Source organism: Manis javanica, chromosome 3 (genome assembly GCF_040802235.1).
Source record: "Manis javanica isolate MJ-LG chromosome 3, MJ_LKY, whole genome shotgun sequence".
Lineage (NCBI taxonomy): Eukaryota > Metazoa > Chordata > Mammalia > Pholidota > Manidae > Manis > Manis javanica.
Window position 1 is genome coordinate 5,752,512 of NC_133158.1, and position 20,912 is coordinate 5,773,423.

General features: G+C 40.0%; 1 protein-coding gene across 10 annotated transcripts in view; it reads right to left on the reverse strand.

Moving 5' to 3' along the window:
- The window catches only part of ERC2 (ELKS/RAB6-interacting/CAST family member 2), a 784,869-nt gene that overhangs the window by 392,262 nt on the left and 371,695 nt on the right, over positions 1 to 20,912 (reverse strand). For 7 of the 10 annotated variants that reach the window (XR_012128892.1, XR_012128890.1, XR_012128893.1 and 4 more), the window contains 4 exons: positions 20,380 to 20,517; positions 14,896 to 15,036; positions 11,648 to 11,788; positions 7,674 to 7,709 (listed from right to left, as the gene is read on the reverse strand). Coding sequence is in view for 3 of the 10 variants with exons in the window: in XM_073230735.1 (XP_073086836.1) it covers positions 7,674 to 7,709; positions 11,648 to 11,788; positions 14,896 to 15,036; positions 20,380 to 20,517 (456 nt within the window). In the remaining 7 variants the exon portion in view is untranslated. The remainder of the gene's footprint in view (positions 1 to 7,673; positions 7,710 to 11,647; positions 11,789 to 14,895; positions 15,037 to 20,379; positions 20,518 to 20,912) is intronic. The other 3 variants (XR_012128896.1, XR_012128894.1, XR_012128895.1) reach the window with 1 other exon arrangement.

Below are 20,912 nucleotides of genomic sequence, written 5' to 3' on the forward strand. Positions count from 1 at the left end.
AACAATTTTTTAAGTGCTAAGAAAAAAGAAAACAAGATTTTCATGTTAATTGTCTTCCACTTTTATACTATTTCCTTTTTTTTTAAACTACAAATCTTTTCATGACAGTTTTTTCAAACTACCCAACATTAAGATCTTTAAAAAAGAACGAACTGAGTCATGAGAAGCTAGAAACACTCAAAACAAATAAAAATGTTTTGAATGCCTGTTTCTAACTTGGGGTAAAATTCCTTTCCTGACTCTGGTTTAAAGATTCACAAAGAGCTGGTGGTTAGCCACTGTGCATTATTTTGGTTTTTATTCTTATGATAATTATCATTCTTTTTAATAGACAGGTTCAGGATTACTGGTTGTGAGACCTACATTCTAAATCCTGCCCTGTGCCTCAGGCCTCCTACAGGCAAATGAACAGCGAAAGGACAGTGGGAACTACAAAATGACTAACATGGGGAAGGTATTATTCACTTATGTTTGTATTATGATCATTATTTTATAATATGCATTTCATCAGGGGGGCTTGTTATATAGCTAAGTTAATAGGTTTACTTAATTTTCATCATGATAGTATACATGCTTTGAGGTACAATGAGCCTAGGAAAAGACGTGCCCGAAGCTAGACTACCTCTGACCTCATGTGATGCTAAAGTTAGATCATGTTATTAAAATAAAGACCACAGCCGAGGGTACACTTGGCCTGCTGTCTGTTAGATAATACTTGTAAATGCTAATGACTCTGCCTTTTAAAAGGAATAGACAACCTCAAGAATACCACTGAGTTAAGTATATCCATCTCCGTATCAGTATCTACTGATCTCTGGGCAAAAGAATTTAGGTCAAACCACCTTCAATATGGGTGCCAGAATTCTTGGAAGGGTTAGTAAGTAAAGGTGTAAACAGCACTTTTTACAAATCTAAGTCAATAGAAAGCACTAAGAAAGAGACATACAGAGATGGGAGACTGAGAGCAGCTTCTGGGCCATCACTAGCGTCCAGGAAGACTCAGAGCAGAGAGAGGCTCACGTGACTGAAGGCTGGCGAGTCCCTGATCCAACCTGAGCACTGCAGGCAAACATCTCCATGGAGCTTATAAACGATATTACAGGTAACCAGCTCTCTTCGCCCTGCACCACAGCTTTTCAGAGGATGGGGAGAATCCGCTCACCACTATCGCGTGAGTGTGTTATACTGTGATCTACAGACTGGGAGCGATGCCGCTCTGAAGAGATACAGGAGGAAACTGAGCTTATAAACCCGATGCTGCCTTCAAAGGTATAAGGCAAAAAGCCTCCTCTAAACATGGAATGAAGGAAGCACTTTAGTCGCGCATAGGCAATCCTCTTGCCTTTTCAAATTATAACATGGTTTCTTTGGTCTGGACTGGCAGCTCCTGATGGGGATCAAAAGCAGATAACAGATTTAGGCCTAAGGTACTTTAATGTAATAGATGTATTTGAGTAACCATTGATCTGAACACATTCCTACCACGGCATTCTGACTCATTGAAGGTTTAAACTGAAAACATGCAAGGATGGCTCCCCTTACAGATCTGTGGTTGAAATCAGCTCCCTGCAAAGGTCAGGAAGTGACGGCCCACTCCAATCCTTCTAAGGCGCATGACCTCTGTTCCCCTATCTGCATGAGTTGGGAATCTAGCTTTTGAAAATGGTGTGGACTGCCTCTTAATGGCTTCAGAATTTATTAATCGTAAATATAGGCAAGAACATTGCCACTTTCAAAACATATATGCCAGTCTTTAAAACCAAAGAAACATCAGTATTATCCTTAACGTAGAGATTAAATTTTGCTGATGACATAGGTCTGTTTAACGACAAATCTAGGTATATGGTTCTGCCTCAAAGTATTGCCGCTAAGTTTTAGTGCAACCCTTAAGCATCTTATAGGAATGAAGAAGATTGGGGAAAAGAACAGCTCAGAAATGTCTGTATTACATATTAGATCAGTAAGTTTTGAGGGTCTTCCAATTATGTTTCTTGCATTTCCATATGTAAGGAAACTTCCCCACAAGTGGGAATAATCAAAACAGAGCTTGGAGCCTTACTGATGTGGGCCGGCCTCGGTATTTTGATGGGAACTCATTCTGAAAGCCTAAATCAGGGACCAGAGAAATCTGGTCATGACTTAGGACAAGCAGCACATAACAGTGCCTAGCTGCTACTTTAATAGAAGAATTGGAACTATGTCAGGAAATCAGGGAAAATGTCAGACTAATACTATACCTAAAGCGAACTGAAGAGCAAAAAGTGGCTGAAGCCAAACCAGGGCTGATAGTAAAGATCATGTGTTTATTTACCCTTCTCTCGTAAAGGTCGGTCATTGGTCATTTTCAATAAAATGTGAGTTCATCATTCCATTGCCCAGAAAGGAAACCTTGAACTTTGGTGCAGAAACCTGCTGTGTCACTGGGCAGGGAATATTCAAGTATGACATGAAAATTCTTTCTTTGAAATGGGCCCTAACAATTTTGATACAAAACCATTCCTCTCACAATAAACAAACGATTAGTCATGACCATAAACACAAGCAGAACACTAACTATTGAATCTGCTGAAATCTCCTTCCCTGCTGCTAATGGGTTTTCGCAATAATTTGCTAAATGATGCACAGTGAAAATGGTTCTTGATCGCAGCACTTGTGGGGGGTCAGTGTCTGTTAATAACACTCAGATATTCCTTTCATATCTTAATGGCAGAACCGGGCATATAAACAACTTTAAACATTACATTTGATTTCAATCTTCTAAAAGAAGTTCCAAACTTCATAGAATTCTGAATTTTGAACAAAATATTTTAAAAATAGTTTTAAGGGTGACTATAGAACTATAACATCATGTAAAATTTAAATTTTATTTTAAATCCAATTAATATTAATTTTCATAGATGGAACAGGGTATTTATAAATAAACAAATGCTCAAAATAATGTTTCTCATGTCATACCTACATAACATAAAAGACCTGTGTGCTTAACACTTGTTAAGACCCTTCAAACAAAAAATATAGTGACTAATGTGATCTATTTTAACTATGGCATTCCCTAAATCTAGCAACGTAGAGAACTGAAATAATTATCTAGAGGTTCTGAAATAAAATATGTGACTTCAGATCTTAAGTGTTATTTCAAATTATTACTTGAGTGTTTAGATACTGAAAGCCTGGTTCAAGCAATGAGGTGCTTACGTGTTTACATGTGCATGTATTTGCATACACTGTATATGTGCATACCCTGAATTATCTCTCAAATTGTATTGGGGGGACTAGGCTATTTAAGTGAATCAAATAATTTTCAAAAACAGGCTTTAAAAATTTTAAAACAAAACCACTGCACCTATCCAGTGTCGCCACCGAGGCATTTATCATTTAGCCCACCATGGGCCTGGAATCATGCAGTCCCACAGTGCTAAACAAACCAGGAAGACCTCACTGGACATTAACAAGATTTTATTTTTCACTCCGGATGGGAAAAACACTTGGTCTTTTTCTTGTAATTCCTTACATAAAATGTGAGCCCTGCAGAAGATGTGTTTACAGAAGAGAGAGGATTTGAGTGGATAGTGACCAGGGAGGGGAGAAACCGGTATGTGTGGAGGACCTCCAGGGGGGTCTCAGTGTACTGTGGTCAGTAACAAGGTTGCCCCAGTGCCTCCAAATCAGTCATTTGTCTTGTAGCAACAAGAGTGCTATACAAAGCATTAAATTTAAAATCCAGAGGGTCTAAAGATTTATTAAAGACTTATCTGCAACTTGTGGATACCATCTCTGTGCATAATAACCACCAGGAATACAGCAAAGAACGTATTTGAGATTGATGAAAAAAACATATTATTTGTCTGGAATTAAGAGCTAAGAAAAAGAACTAAACTGAAGATAACCTACACAGCGTTTATAATGACAAGACAAAACGCCTCCAGGAGTAGAGACTGGTGGCTAAGCTGCCAAAGGGTTATTATTATAAGAAATGATACAAAGGCAAAATTTTAGGTTCCTAAGAAATGGCATTAGAGTATCACTTAGTACAATGGGATAACTAAGTAAAACTAAAAGATTTTTTAAAGTAGAAGGTTTATTTCTACTCTAGGAAAAAAATATTCCCAGGAGGACTTCAAAGCTTAATCCTTATTTACTCTTAGTTTAAACTAATGGACATAGAGTTGACTGTAAAATTATCCTATTTAACAAAAAAGACTGAGTTATAATTCACCGACATTTATAGGGTGGCCATACTCAAAACAAACATACAAGAATAAAAGAAATTTCCTAGGTATCAATAACTGGTTAGGAAATGAAAGGGGATATAGCATTCATAACAGTAACCTAGAAACTATATATATAGTAGTGCTAGGACGATCCTTGAAAAGAAATACCACAGGTTTCTAATAGGAATACATCAAAACTTAACTGTAAAAGATCACTGAAATAAATAAAAGTTGTATCAAGTTCATGAATGGGAAAAAAATAATACTGGAAAGATAGCAATCTTCCCCAAATTTCTTTACAGGTTGACTATAATTCAAATTAAAATCACAAACAATTGTTGTTTTTTAATTGACAAGGTGATCCTGAGCTTTACTTGGAATGATAGAAAATTAAAAGCTAAGAACATTAAAACAAACATAGACAAAATGAAAAACAGGAAGAATTGGGGTAGAATGTGGTTTTAGATGTTTAAAAATATTACAAAGCCACAAAAATTAAAGTTCGGTCCCAAAAAACAACAGACATTGATAAAACTCAACGGAAGCTGGGAAATGAAGAAATTTACCCATTTGAGAACTCAGTATATAAGAAAATACTATCAAGATCAGTAAAGAAAGAATTATTTAATAAATGGCACTGGGATAGATGACTGTCAGAAAAAAATTAAGTAAGAACCTCTTAACATTAAAGGGTAACATTAAAATTTTAGGTGAGGTCTCCCTTTGAAATCAGAGAATGATGTCTAAGCATAAAGGCAATGAGAAAATCCTAAAGGGAAAAAGGGGTCAAGGAACTAAAAATAGTTCTTGTATTAAAAATTTTTGATTAAATAAAACTTTGCACAATAGTGCACAATAGGTTGTCTGAAGCACAGAATAACTCATACAAAGCTATGAACAAAACAGTAAACTCAAACATACATGTTTAAATGGCTTCAACAATTCACAGAAGGAAAATATCAACAGCTAATAAATGCAGTAAAAACCTTAACCACCCTAGTAATTAAAGAAAAGAAAGTTAAAATGACAGGGGCAGGGGGGGAAGTCCTCTATGCATTTGTCAGAGTTACAACATCCAATGAGGGTTTCGGTGTTGGCCGGGGTGTGGCAGAAGGGCTGCCTTCACTCAGTGCTAGAGGACGCGAGCCTTAGTAAAATTTCTGTAAAATGTAACACAGTGGGAACTTTCGGGAACTTTTTGAAAGCACTAGGCTGGGAATTTATTCTGTTAACAAGATAGAAATGTAGGAAAGTAAATAAGAAAAGATGTTCTTTAGCACATTTTTATATTGGCAATAAAAAAAAAACAGAAGAGGCGATCAACATCTGGGGGACACAGAGGTTACACTGGGCTATCACACGACCTTTGAAGTGATGTTTTGGAAGAGTAGCTGATTATATGACAAATTTCTGATGATGCATTTTAAAATAGGATATAAACTCAATAAACTCTTGGACACAATTTGGTGAAAAGAAATAGAGTAATAGATAAGGAAAAAAAGGAAAAAAAAGGGAGAAAGAGGGAAAGAAGGAAGAAGGAAGGGTGGAGAGGGGAGGAAGGAGGGAGATAATGACATGCAGCGATGTCTGGGCCGGCGACAACCCAGGTCTCCCAGGTGATTCTCTCTCTGGGCAGGAGGATGCCCTGCGGTGTTCATTTTCTCCTATGACCTTCCATACTTTTGCAAATTCTCCACTGGGACCATAGATTATTTTTATAACCAAAAAATAATAATTTTTTTAGAAAGACTCTTAAGGATATGAAATCCATCGTGCTGCATCCTTACCAGTTTGAAAAAGAGCTGGACCCTGAGACTATCTACAAGCGGAGGGAGTCTGGTGCTGTTCTCAGGATGTCAGAACAGTGGGTTAGCTTAATTAGCCTGGGGAGAAACATCAGTCAGTGACTTTTGACTTAGTCACCTAACAGACAGAAAGGTTGGCCTTTGTGTCCTGTAGAATGAAGGCCAGGCCCCAGAAGGGCCATGTCATCAGTATTTCTGGAAATGGTCTAACAGTTAACAGAGCTGTTTCTCCGGCCCGACCTACAGTGACAGAGAAGATGAGCTCCCTTCAGAGGGCCTGTAAGTCCTGGCTGCGGCAGAAACAAAGCCCTCCCCATCTGTCCTGCACATGCCCAAAACGTCATAGACTTAGCTTTTCTCTCTGCCCTTAGCTACAAATGTGAAACAATTTCAGTAGCATTCATTACTTTACCCCTTTTTCAAAATGATCTAAAGAAAACACCCAGGGTTCATTTTCTTAGAGAAAAGAGACTCATAAATATTTTTGATATGCCCATCTTATTTGTCTGTCTGCACCTTTCCCTCAGTCTCGAGCCTGCTTATTGACACTTGCATGCAAATGTGAAGGGAAAGGAAATTTGGATGATTTTTGCTGCTCTGTTAAAAATCATATTTGGGGAAAGAGGTTAATAAAGATGCTCCAATGCGGCTTGAGGTTTGCAAAAATAAAATTTGTTTTGAAGAATGGAGGGTGGAGGTTGAATCCAATTACGTACACTGGAGCACCTTGTATATCACGCTCTGTGTATCCTGCGGTGGCAGCTTAGCAAAAAGAGTGTTTGGCTGAATTGCTTCCTTCATCCATGCTATTCCTTTTTGCCATGATGGGAATTTATAAATTGGAGGCAATTAGAATGCATGATAACACAGATCGCATCTGCCAACAGACATATTCTGGTCACCTGTAGGCAGTATTTCTCCCAGTAAGCCACTTGAGTTGACAAAACAATAAAGCCCTTCACCTTCAGTAAGTTGAAGAAACAAATAAACTGGTCCATATAAATGCACACCTGTCATTAGGACAAAAATAAATAAATGGCAGCATCTGGGCCACTTTACGCATATTTTTACTGGTTACCTATTTTGTGTACCATTACGCTATGATCAGAATTGTTACTATCTGTTATCACAAGGCTGTATTTTAGTTTTTCCTCCACCAAATGACATGTTTTTAACTCTTAGAAAGCCCACAATAAGGCTGGGCAGTTTCCAATCTCGAAGAGCATAGCACTATTTTTAAATCTAAACCTATTTTTAACTTCTGTCATTTAAATGGAACATACACTGAGTTATTTGCTATTTCACAAATGTTCTCCCTTTGGGCACAGATAAAGTCTGTGTTTGAAGGACCTAAGAAAAAATTCCATGTGCCTAGAACTGCAGGTGACCTCTGCTTTTCTATAGCCTTCGGGTCAGAAGTGAAGAAGGCGGCACTATCAGGGCAGGCCTGTATTTCCCTGAGTTCTTGATTTGTGAATTTCGCATTCAAAAGAAATGGCAGTGGCCTCTGCCCAGGCCATTTCTTTGGTCAGAACGGAAATGGGAAGAGACTCATAAATATTTTTGAAACCTCCTCAGGAATGGCACACTGTGACATGTGATCAGTGGATCCTCATGCTTTGATATGTTACAGCGAGAACTTTCAGACATGACTTACTGGGTTGTACATCTGATTGAACAACTGCTCAGCTTGCTACATTGCAAAGTTGGGGAGGCATTGAGGCACAGACAGGGAAAAGAAGGAAAGATCCAGAAAAACAGCATTAGCTCAACAAATCCAGTGCATTTGCACAGACGAACTAGTCGTTAAAAAAAGAAGAAATTTCAGTTCCTAAACATTCCACAGTGAAAGTGAGAGGCTCTAGGGAAACAGATGTTGCCTTTGGCTCCCAAGAAAGAATAGCTGGAATAAGAAATTTAAGGTTTGTGTTACTTTCCCTTTCTCAAGTTAAATAACCCATGAAATAAAGAAAGCTATCCGCTTTTGATGATACATGAAGTGCTGGCCTCTAGCAATGAATCAGGAGTACTTTTGGCCAGGATTGCAATTTATTACCTGGACTTCAAAGATGGTAATAATAGAAGATTAATTAAACCTTATCATTGAATGTATAGCTCTTCTTTTAAATTAACACAAGCCTGGATGTCCTATTCAGTCGGACTTCAGAAAAAGACAGATAAGCAAACAGGAGGTTAACAATAGCAAAATATCAGTAAGCAGGACATTTCAGGATTAACAGTAAATGGGAGAAGAAAAACTTTAAGTCAGCAGGAAGAAAAAAGGGGAACCAAGATATGGTATTATCTTTTGTCCAGAACTAGTTTCCACTACTAGTTTATAATTAATGAGAACTATAGTTTTCATTGACTATTATGTGTCAGGCACTTTAGAGTCTGTAATGCTCTATTTTGCATAGATTTCAGTGTTTTTGGATTTCAAGGTACTAAATATTATTTTAAATAGCATTCTCCAGTTCTAGTTCTTAAATACCTGCATCATTAATTTGGGGCTCAATGTCAGAGGACAGCAGGTGAAGTATGGTAGGAACTGTCCCCTTGTTTTAAGCTAAGAGAAGTATCTTTGAAGGGCCTCAATTTTTCATTTCTTCAGTGAAGTCAATGAAAATTTTACCATGGTATGGGGAAAAAACAGCTTCCTCAAAAGTGATATGAATTGGAAAATTAGTGAATAACACAAATCATGACATTTTGAATCACTGTTGCTTCTCAGCTGATTTCTAGTCAAATAAAGTAAACTGACTTCTACATACTGAACACCAAATACTCTCTGAAAGACAAGATGAGCCACACATCACTGCTCAGGTTTTCTCAATCCTTAGGTGTCCCTGTGGAGATGAATGACTGCACTTAATTGATAAAGCACGCTCATCACTAAAATAATGCATTATTGGTCAGTATCATTTCATCAGCCTAATATCAGGACAGAGTTCCTCACACGTCAGTGTTTGATTGCATTGTTTTTAAGAAGTGGGATGCAATGTGTAAAGAAGAGTTCTTTCTCTACCTGTAACCATTTTGAACACAAAGTATTTGGAGATGTCTTAAATTAACACAGTAGAGTGAAGGGTTAAAAGCAGCTATGTATGTGAACGTTCTCCACAAACTTTTATGTAAAAACTCACCTTACGAATGTCAAGCATTGTTCGTAAGACAAAAAAAAAAAATTTTTTTTAATCACCGCTTGGAGTCCTGGTTACACGCAGACCAGGTTTCTATTCAGCTAAACATATCTACCATGTTGTGCAGATTTTACGGTAAAAATACCTGGACACTCACAAATCTTGAGCAAAATTCCATTGGGGACTCATGGCTTATTTATGATGTAATAAAACTATTATGTTTTCAGCTTTCATTTAGTAACCCTTTATATTTTATTCACAAGTCACATACCCTTTTATTTAAAAGGAGGCCCAGACACTCCTTAAGCTTTTATAGCTGCTTATTTTTCCATGAGTAAATGATGTGTTTATATGTATATTCACATACTGTTGGCTTACAGTTTCAAATATTTCATGTAGATCTCAATTCTTTTTAAGGTGATGGGTACTTGAGGTTTTTATGGAACTATTTATTAGCAGAAATTAAAGACTACTAGAGAAAGTATTTTAAACTTTTGAATTTAGTTGATGCTAGAGAGCCAAAAATAACAAAATAACATCTGCAGGTTAAGTATAAAAATATTTAAATTATAATTACTTTATTTTATCTCACTGTACTATGCATTTAGGAGATCATGTAGGCAAAGATTATTTATATCCCTAGAAATAAGTTATCTTTTCATAAATTAGGTAAGTCCTTTACAGCAAGACAACCATAATTGTTACTTTAATCCTGGTGATGGGGCAGATTGTTAAAATGTTGTCAGGAATAAGGCTAAAAAGTTCACAGGACTTGACCTGTGAAGTTCAGTAGGTGGTGTCCTCCAAGTCTACGGAAACCACATGTTCTGAGTGATTTTATGGGCAACTATAGTTACAAGTGAACCTCTTCCTTTTAATTAGTAGAGGATTTTCAAATCCCCAAATGACTTCCACTAAAAGGAAGGGGGTCAAATACATATCTGCAGAAATGATTTGTCGGGTGGCCTCATCTCCATAATAGCGACTCAGAGTTGATGAAGGGTATCTTTCACGCCTCACACTGAGGTCTTCCTTGGACTGAGTACATTGCCACTGAGGTAAGATAATGCAAAGGGCCATCACAAGGAGCCACAGAGTTATTTCAGAACCTGCCTTATGATCACATTAAATAAAAATACCCTTCATGTGTTCATTTCTTGATATGCATATATAACATACTGCACAAGACACTCATGCATGTGTCAAGAATGAGTATCATACACCCAGTGCATAAACAGCCAAGTCAACCTCCATTTATATACCTTCAAATGGCCAATTCAAATTATTCGATTTATTGTTGAAGATTTCTGCTTAACTAGATATTGCCTGAAAAAAGTGAGATGTTGAGTGGATGGGGAAATGGATTTTGCAGTCTAGGGATTTTCTTGCTGTAAAGGGATTTGACCTCTGTTGTTAACTTTCTCTGTATTAATAAGGACACAGAGTGAAATGTCTCATGATAATTTCCTAAAATTCTGTGGTAAAGGGAACACAGTATAATCACATTTCAGTTATATACTGCATCATACAAAATAGTATATTATATTTTAAAATATCCAGAATAACTTCTCTACAGATACATGATGTTTTTGTTCCCTATCATCTATATCATATATGTTTGTAACTTAAGCAAATAAATCCCCATTCCAGGGTGCTATGAACTATGCCAAGTCAAATTTCATTCTCTGCTTGGGTTGCTTAGAGGTTTTTATCATCTCTCTTGAGTGAGTTTATAAACTGTCAAAGGGAAACAGAATGCTTAAACTCATACTGTTATGAGTTTTGTGTGAACAATGAGTGCAGACAAACCAAACAACACAGGGGAGGAGTCAAAGGAATGAGGCATGATGGGAAATGCACTCCACGAGAATGTCCAGTTCAGAGAAAACAGGTCAATGCTACAGTGTGAGGGTCCTGCCATCTCTTCCAAAGACTTCTACATACAGTGAGCTTCTTAGGCATAGAGGTCACTTTTGGTCAAGGATAAATGGTCATCCCAGAGATATTCTAGAGACTTGACTGTTTTGGTGAACTTCTAGAAATTTAACGTTGTCAGGTAAACTTTTACAAAGTTCCAATACAAAAGCTGCCCTACTTCTGAGAGGAGTGAAAGTTTATCTGCATATAATGAGGCCCCTCGAGTCTTTGGTTTATTGCCAACATTTCCATTTATCTTTTTTTGATAGTTGAGATGTGCCCAGACAGTAATGGTTGTTTTTTGTAATATTGTTCACTTGCACTACTATTTTCACTATTTTTCAAGGTTTTTTGTTTTTTCTGGGGTTTTTTTTCAGATAGGAAACCTAAGATAATTTTTCAGGTTCACAGACAGATTTGATGCAGACCTCTTAGGAATAAAGTTAAGAGAGTTTAATTCTTTTATCAGCAGACAGCTAAAGATAAGGGGTTTGTTTCTTAAAAAATGTCTCTTCCTTTGCCATTTTATAAATTCATTGCAAAATAAGCATTTCTTTTCTTAGGCTTCACTTACCTTTTTTAACTGGGCTTCTAATTTGCTACATTCTTCTTTCTTCTGTTCAATGGCTATTTCTAGTGATTTTAATTTGGAGTCCCTTTTCAGCCCTGCTGAGGCTAATGAAGATGCATGTTCCTTGAGGTCAATTAAACTAGACTGAAAGGAAAAGAATATTAGTAAGTAAAACACTGCAATTTCAATGAGCAATGTATTCCATTAGAATACATGGATTCCATACATAGCACACAGTGGGCATTGGAAGAAAAGGGTAAATACAGTCTTACAAAAGTAACAATAGTCGCTGCCCTTGTACTGTTCACCATGTAAGAACTTATTCACTATGTAAGAATTTGTTCACCATGTAAGAACTTGTTCATTATGTTTCAGAAGACTGGAGACTGATGAGAATTAGGCTTGGGGTGGATTAATGATTGTGCATTGAGCATTGACTCCCCTATACAGAATTTTATTGTTGTTAACAACCATTTGATCAATAAATATGAGAGATGCCCTCTCAAAATAAAAAAAAAAAGTAACAATAGTCGGCTCTGGCCAGGAAATTAAAATTGGCCAGCTTACAGAACAGAGCAGGATCTAATTGCGGTATAGAAGCCAATGTGACCAAACGGTGTGGTCAGCAAATGCACGTTTCACATCTCAAAGTCATGCTAATGGTGTAAGTCCCAAGGTGGTCTTTACATGTCATGGCAAAACAGACGTCCTGAACCTTCCACTGACATTCACTGCTGCCAGGTTGTGCAGATGCTAAGACAAAATACTGCCTCAAATGCTTCCCAACCCCCCGTCCCACAGGGCAAATCGATTATAAAAGCAGCGTTCTGTTAACTTTTTATCAAATTCCATGCCTTTAATTAAAAACTGACCCATGGTTTTTCAAACAACTTCTGCAGAATCAAAGACAGAACTATTTTACAATATAGAGTAGACATTATGTTCCCATCCCTTGTAAATCCAGATTCAGCAGACATAATGAATCTCCCCGACTCTGGCATGGGGTGACCTAAACCGTTCCACTCACCAATCATGCCCAGAATCCAAGAGCTTCCCTGAATATCTGAATACCAAAAAGTAAAGAAATAAATACGAGAACATAACTGCCCAAGTAAGATGTCCATCACCAAACATGAAATGGTCAGCCACATCAATGTGACTAAAATATTCAGGTTTCACCTAAAATCAGACCTTGTACATTTCCTTTATAGCCATTTGCAGCACCTTGGAAGATACTAAGCACTTAGGAAATGATGCCCCCGGGTATTTGAGGTCTGAGCTGCTTCGTGGGCCCTGGAATTATCTGTGGAGGAAGATAATATCCTACCATCACTGAGCAAATGACTCAGCTCCTAACTTCCCCCTGAGGAGCAGGTTAGCCATTCCCACTTTTCACGTCCAGAAACTGAGGCTTACAAGAGTTGAGTGTCTTCTCCAGGGTCCCCGAGCTATTAAAAGTTTCAGTCCCAGGACTGCGACTCCAATTTCAATGCTCTTTACCAGATCACCCCAAGCATTTTTGTTACAATGAAGATTATTATCACCCCAACTAAATTATAAGCTCCCTGCTGATAACAGTTATGTGTTGTTTTTCTTTATAAACTTTAAATTGCCAGGTATTATGATAGCTTTACATGTCAGTTTGGCTGGGCTCACTCAAACATCAATCTCTGTGTCGCTGGGGATGTATTTTGGAGATGGGGCTATTATCTATGACCAGCTGACTTTAAGTAAGGGAGATTATTATCCATAATCTCAATGGGCCTGATCCTATTTGATGAAAGAGCAAAACTGAGGTTTCCCTGAGAAAGAAGAACCTCCCACTGTGGACGGCAGGGTCGGCTCCTGTCTGAGAATTTCCAGCCTGCCCTTCCTGATGGGATTTTGGATGTGCCCCGTCAGCCCCCGTAACTATGACAGCCAAGGCCTTATGATACATTTCTTAACACGGTTCCGTTTTCCTGGGGGAACCCTGAACGCCACTCCCAGCCCAGTGGCAGGCATGTGATGATACAGGAACAATACGTGTTTGCTAAAGTGCTTGTCTAAAATCTAAATTGTTGGCACTGCTTACAGAATTACTTTCATTTAAAGCTTCTGCTCCACCATGTCATCAAGATCTCTTTTCAGTTAGAAGTATATATACTGGTTTTAAGGCGCAAACTTATGAGTCACACTTGTAATCCGGAAAGACGGCTGCCGAAAAGGCCAAGCTTCCAGGTGTGGCTTCTGCCATATCCCAGCCATGGGACTCACAGGTCCCCAGTGTGGAGCAAGTAGGGAAATAGCAGAAAGAGGATTTACATCCTTAGACTCAGATCGAAGAAACAATCTCCTCTCCAAAAACACTGGTGGGCTTACATTTTAGGGAATATGAATTTTGCTTCTGAGTTTCCTCAAAATTTCTGTTATTAGTCAATTCTTCCCCTCCCAGATTCCTAACTTAGAACTTTAATTTGGATAGAATCATTCCAAACCCAGGGGCTGAGGTAATAATGGGGGGCTGGCAAATGGACGACTGTGCAGTGATACTGCCCAGCAGGGTGGAAGGGTCTGTAACAGTCCTAGAGGGGACGATGCTTCCTGTGGACAAAAGCAACCATGAAGGGCCCAACTGTGGATAATAGCATGGATCTCAGAGCTCTGGAACTGAGCAAAATCATGTGCATTGCTTCTTCTCATTCCTCTTCACCAAAGCATCCCAAAATAAGCTAATGGGGTTAGAGGCATCTCTCAGGACACGACAGGAGAGCCCACGGCATCCTGCCCCGTAATCCAAGGTCAGAACTATCTTTAAAGTATCCTGCCTTACTTTTAAAATGCATATGAGATTTGTATTCTACACCCACGTTTACTCTAGCACGGCAACATTGTTTTTAACTATTTACTATAATGTAAAAATGATATTCCAGAGTGGAGCTTGTATTATTCTACATGGAGCTGTTACTGCATCTATGCTGCTGTTATTATTATGTCAAGCAAAGGACCATGGGATGCTGAAAAGAACTTAGAAGCCTCTGAGCTACACAAATATGGTTAAGATATCAGGCGTTACACTGTATGCAGTTTTTAGTAGAAAAGATATGCAAAGGGCATTGAGATGAAGGGAGTTACAGTAAATATTTTCCTTTGGATTCAGAACCTTACCAAGGAAACTCCGCTCCCCCAGCCTTCACACAGAGCCTCAACTTAGTCTCTAGACTCCAGGTCACCACTGCGGATGGCACGGTTCCCTCGTTCTCCTGACTCACCTCTTTTTCGGTCAGTTCAGCTTGTAAAGCATTGACCTTCTCTTTCAGGTCTTTGTTCTCTTTGCGGAAGGATTCTATCTCTTCTAGTCTTTCCCGATCATCTCGCTCCCGCTGTTCTTTCAAACGCTCAATTATTCTCTCCTGTGAGGCAATGGTCAAACAAGAAGAGGTGAGAGCACATTGGTGTGGGTGCCAGGGCATGCTGCAGAAGGAAACCGGAGGCAAGACATGTAAGAAACCATCTGCAGAAACCGACACGCTCCATATTCAGAATCTGGTCTGAAGCGGCACTGTGTGCAACAGCGTTTGGGACAGATGATTAATACGGCTTTTGGCTTATTAATTAAAGTAAGCATTGCAGGGTTGCAAGGGAACTTGATGTTCAAGCTCCAGGCTGCTCTTGGTTCACAGTGGCACCTGGAAAATTCCAAGAGCGGTTCCAGGAGAGGGAGACGAGCCAGAGCCACATACAGGCAAGTGGAAGCAGCAAAACCGACCTCTTGGCTTGACCCTCTTTGCTTGGCTTTTCCGTTTAACATCAAAGAAACTTCCTTGGTTTCTGAAGACGCCTCTCTGGCTAGAAAGGGGATAGGACCCCGTCCTCCACTTACACAATGAATTCATTGGAAAAGTGACTTGCCAACACGCCTGGAGATACTCATTCACTTCTGTATTTTTTCAGTGGCTTCTTGAAGGTCAACAGCAGCTTATTGAGAGCTTACTATATGCTAGGTGGAGGATGCACCCCTCTCCATCTGGTCCCTGACACAACTGTGAGGTCTGGACCAGTGCTACTGGCCAGATTGTGGTGGGGAGGAAACCCAGGCCCAGAGAGAGCGGCTGAATCGTCCAAGGGGATCCCCCTCACACACTGGCCACCCTCGCATCCCGGCTCGCAGCTGTGCCCACGAAACTACACTCCACAAGCACATGCCTGGAGCCATTCAAGATCGGAGGACATTTCTGCCCTTGACTTTTGTACTGAAGTGAAAGTGCTACTCTGACAGACACCTTTTCCAAAGCTGTGAAACCTTCCCGAGATAAAAAATAAGCACCTTCTTTTCCAAAGGAAAATTCCGTTTGGGTAAAGTTTGAGTTGAATTTCTGAAATTTGTTTCAAACTACCCAACATGTATCTGAACTTCCTTCTGGATGGCCAAAAACACTAGTGCAACTATACTTAAGGACCCTGATATTACCTGTTATGCTGTCACAAAATAGCAACAAGACAATGCTTGCTACATAAGAAAAGGGTATAACAGTGTTTGATGCAGAGGGCAGCAAGTTTGAACACAGCCTGTGACTTGAGATTCCCCAGGGAAGCACTGTTCTACCCAATGACAACAATTTATGTATCTCATGCTTTCAAGGGAAAAGAAAAAGTACCATTATTGTTTTGTGATTATTTGAAAACACTTTAAAACAAAGTATATTATTACAACAGACGGGGTGGGAAAAGAGCAAATGGGTCTGCTAATCGCCTGTGTTTGTCTTCTCCTTGGCCCCAGTTACAGTCCTGTTTTACTCTGTCTCTGACGCTGCCGAGTGGCCGATTACGGGACCTACAGAAGAAGGAAATGGACTCAGTGCATGGTAAGTCTCTCAAGGGCTTTTAAAACTTTCAGCAACTGAGTCCTTTATTGCCTTTCACCTCCACTTAATGCACAAGTGTCACAACTGGTCACTCGGCCACCAGCCCTCTCCATACCATCACTTCCTCCACAAGCTTTCTGGAGTGACATTTTTAAAGCCCCAAACTGACCATGTCACCTCGCTGTTTGGAAACCTTCCCAGGAACTGCTCTGGCTGGACCGTGTGGCATTTATCCCACCCTTCACACAGTTTTACCGCATGTCCATCCTCCCAGCCTCGCTTTCCAAAAGGGCAGCATCAAATCCAAGGGCTCTTTGAACCCAGGGCTGGGCCAACTGTCTGGCACACAACAGGCAATTAAAAAGGCTGATGGAAGGAATAAGAGCTCACATTAGAGATCCCCTTGGCTTCAAAGGAAGGGAAATGAAACTAAGTATGCATATTAACATCCAGAAGGTGTCAGAGTCGTTGAAAAGTAGGTTGTTTTGCCCTAAGCGCTTGTACTATGGACTGGGCATTGATGACAAAAAAAATCAGCAAACACTACAATGCTTTTTAAGTGTTATTGGTGATTCAATACTACAAAATACTTCTCCGTCAATCACAAAACTAATTTAACTGTCAACCGCACAGGGCCAGATGTCAAAAACATGTGTTAAAAGGCCCTAATATGCCATGATGTATTTGATTAACAACTAACTTGCAGAAATTCCAGCAGCGTGTTCTTGTTTCGGTCTTATTTGCACTGGCAAGCATTGCTTGCACACTCCGTGGACTCTGCAGAGGTCTAATCTAGTCGCGCTTTATCACTAGGCGGGAACTGAACTGCAGTGACCTCCAGCTTGCTATCTGCCTTTCTCAACAGCTTATCTGCTAGGGGGCTGCAGCCAGGCTTGGCAAGACCCGCTATGTAAATGCTGGGAGTTCTGTCCCTTGAGCTTCTGTGGGTCGGTCGCAGAGCTAAGTCACACTCAATCTTAACTCACTAAGTGGCATTATTTTTTGTGCTGTGCATGCATATATAAATTCCTGGAAATGAAAAGGAATAACACATTCCCCAGGATGTCCTAATCCAAGTGGAATGGTGAACAGCGCCTAATAGGAATTCTATGCATAGGCCAAAAGACAGCAAATTATCAAATGGTTTTAAGAGTCCACAATTCTTAATTAATCCCCGTTCTTTTTTTACTATGTCTTTCTCCAGACGATCTGTTCAATTCAATGTGGATGACAACAGCACATGTAAGGGAAAGGCCATTACAGGAGACTGTACTGTTCTCAAAAGGACAAGGCTCAGGCGTCTTGGGTTCGTTTCTACTCCATCACCCCACAGTGAGCAGCCTTGGGATAGTCCTGAGAAGGCATCAAATCCCAACCAAGTACCCATTTAGACTAGGAGCGGCTTCCTGAGTGTCAGGTCTAGAAGTCAGCCTGTGCCACGGCTGACGCATGCCATCTGCCCAGGACCCAGGAATGGGGAGGGTGCTGTACGTGTCCAGCATTCTCATGTCTGCCCAGTCATTTCACCTTACTGAGCCCACTTTCTATCTCTAAAATGGAAGGGCATGGATTTAGCATTTCTCAAAGAGTGGTCTTCTAACCACTTGCATTAGAATCACTGGATACGCTGTTAAAACGATGGGTCCCTGGGCCCCATGACAGAGCATCTGAAGCAGAATCACTAGGAGATGGGAGCCAGGAAACTGGATTTGAGGAAGTTCCTAGATGATAAGATTATTTGGATACACACAGAAGTTTGATACCCAGCGGAATAAACACCTATAAATCTATTGTGCTCTGTCCCTTGATAGAGAACCTTGCCAACTCCTGCCCACTGTTTTTGTTTGTGCTTTTCAAAAATGAGCATTTTGACTTTACCATCTTTAGAAAATTCCTTCCAAATAAATTGCTCCATTTGCTTTTATTTTTCATTACTGTGAAAGGCTAAACTTCAAACACAAACGGGGTTTGGGAACTGAGTTCACTGGCTAAAACTGGCCCATGGAGCTATTTTGTTTGGTTTGTACATCAAAAATTTTTTAAATCAGAACTTGAATGTTTTGAGGCAGTCAAGGACTCTCCGGCTTGCCACAGTCCCCAGCAGCCCCTAATGCCTCACACAACATGCACTTCCTCATTTTTGTTCCCTGACTGGCCCTTCAAGGTATCTGAGTCCTCAACTCCTCATCTATAATCCAATGCAGATTCCATATGCCTGTGACCTTGGAGCAGCAGACTGAATAATTATAGTCAAGGTAGCTCCAAAAAGATATTACAGCTTACAGGTTTGGCTAATTGAAATGTGCATTTTGAAGACAAGGTCCTGTGAGGTACTGAAAGGAGAAAGACTTGCCCTACACAATGCAATTATCAGGCAGTGCAGTAAGATTGAGGGGCCAGACTCCCACGCACCTCAGCTTGCCCCTGGCCATCCCCTTGACCTGCAAGTAAGTGCTTAAATTAAGGGAGTAGTTCCAGACTTAGGAATTGTGTGGGGATTTCAACCAGAAAGAATCAAATCTTAATAGGGCCAGGCAAAAAAAAGATGATAAAATCCTGCCAAGGATCCGTGGCATGGGGCAAGTATATGGTATATGTTTAATGCTGTGAATTTGGAGAGAGAAATCAACAGGTAGAAATGGGCTGACATCCTGTCACTCAAAAACTGCAAAAGGGATACATAATCCTTAATAATTCTTGAACCAACATCCCCTCATTCACATTTCACAAGCAAAATCACTACAGAGAGTTTTGGTAATAAATACTTGAAAACAGAATAATGACTATTTCCCCTGAAAATTCATCTTATTTATTCTTCTAAGTTTTCAAGTAAAATCTTTTATCTTACAATTTAATCCTAAAGCTATCATCTTATCATTTTTAATAGGAACCTGAAGATAATCGAGCCACAGGATTGTGGCCCTTTTCTTTTTTTTTCTTTCTTTTTTAGCATCTGTGTTGTTAGTATAGAGAGGTGGTTCTCAGAATAGACTGTACATCGAATGACCTGGAGAATTTGCTGAAGAGTGGACTCCCAGGTCTTCCTCAAGGCTGAGCAAGCATAGATGGGGCCTAATAATTTAAGTTTTCAACTGGCACCTTCTGGTGATTCTGAAGGAGACATTGAAGAAACCTTTAAGAGAGCTGTAGTTTAGAGAACCTATGGGACATTTAACCTACTTCCCTTATTCCATAACTGGGAAACTGGAGGTGCTGGGGGAGAGGGTTTCCTGCCAAGATCACCCAGTTAGGTCATAGCAGAGCTGGGACTGTTCCTAGTTTCCTTCTGTTTGAGCTCATTATTATAGAGTTTATAGACACTGATAATGGGGAATATAGGAGACAGGCAGTCTGGCTCCAAAGTCCATATTCTTGACTACTGTACAATACAGCTTCTCTCAGGAAGCTGAGCTCTCAGAAGAGGAATTAAATCTGCAAAGAAATAAAGAACATTCTGGGTAACCGCATGTGCAAAGGTCCTGAGGCAGGAGAGGACACAGTGCACTTGAAAATCTACAAGGCCAGCACAGCTAGAGCACGGACAACAGGGCAGAGAGATGGGGAATGAGGCTAGAAAAGAAGGAAGGCAGGGAGGGAGGAGTGAGACAGGCAGAGAGGTGGCTGATCAGACGACAGCCAGAGCAGACGAAGGGAGGGACTCCATAGACCGGGTTAAGGGATCCAGTTTTTATCATCCTAAGAACAGTAACAAGCTGGCAAAGGTTCCTAAGCAGGGCCAACTGTGGTGTGCTCAGGTGCACATTTCAAAAAGATGCCCTGGCTTCTTCAGTGTGCCAGGGTTATTGGAGAAGACAGCATGGGAGTGGGGAGCTAGCTGGGACCAGGGGGACAGTGGCCCATGGAGAAAAGCAGGCACATTTAAAAGCTCACCTTCTCTGACAAAGCCTCCTCAAGCGTTGCTAACGCAGTATCAGTATTGCTGGAGTCCGTCTGCAGGGACTTCACTCTGTCCTTCAGGTTGGTTAGCTGCTTGTCTTTATCCCTAAGCTGTTCCTGCAGGTTTTCAATCTGAAAATAAAGTTCACCATGTTTAATGCATATCTTATTACATATCTAAGGCCAAGATTCCTGAAGTGGATCTGTTTTAAAAAGACCCAAGATTATGGATATTGCAAACATGACCCGAGGTTAACACTGACTTAGAACAAAGGCCATTTTGGTCAGACTTTTATTCTTTGTTGTAATTCAACTTTGTATTTAAAAGGTGACACAGGGGAGCAGACTCTCTCCCTCTGTACAAGTGCAAGGCCTGCAGACATGCAAGCACAATCATTCATATCAATTTCTACCCCATTCACCAGCCCTTTAAGTCTCCAGTCCGTAAACCGAATCCTGGTACAGAGAATCAAGAGATATGCGGACACAGGATTTACTCATTCCATGAACAGACAGACATGGAAGAC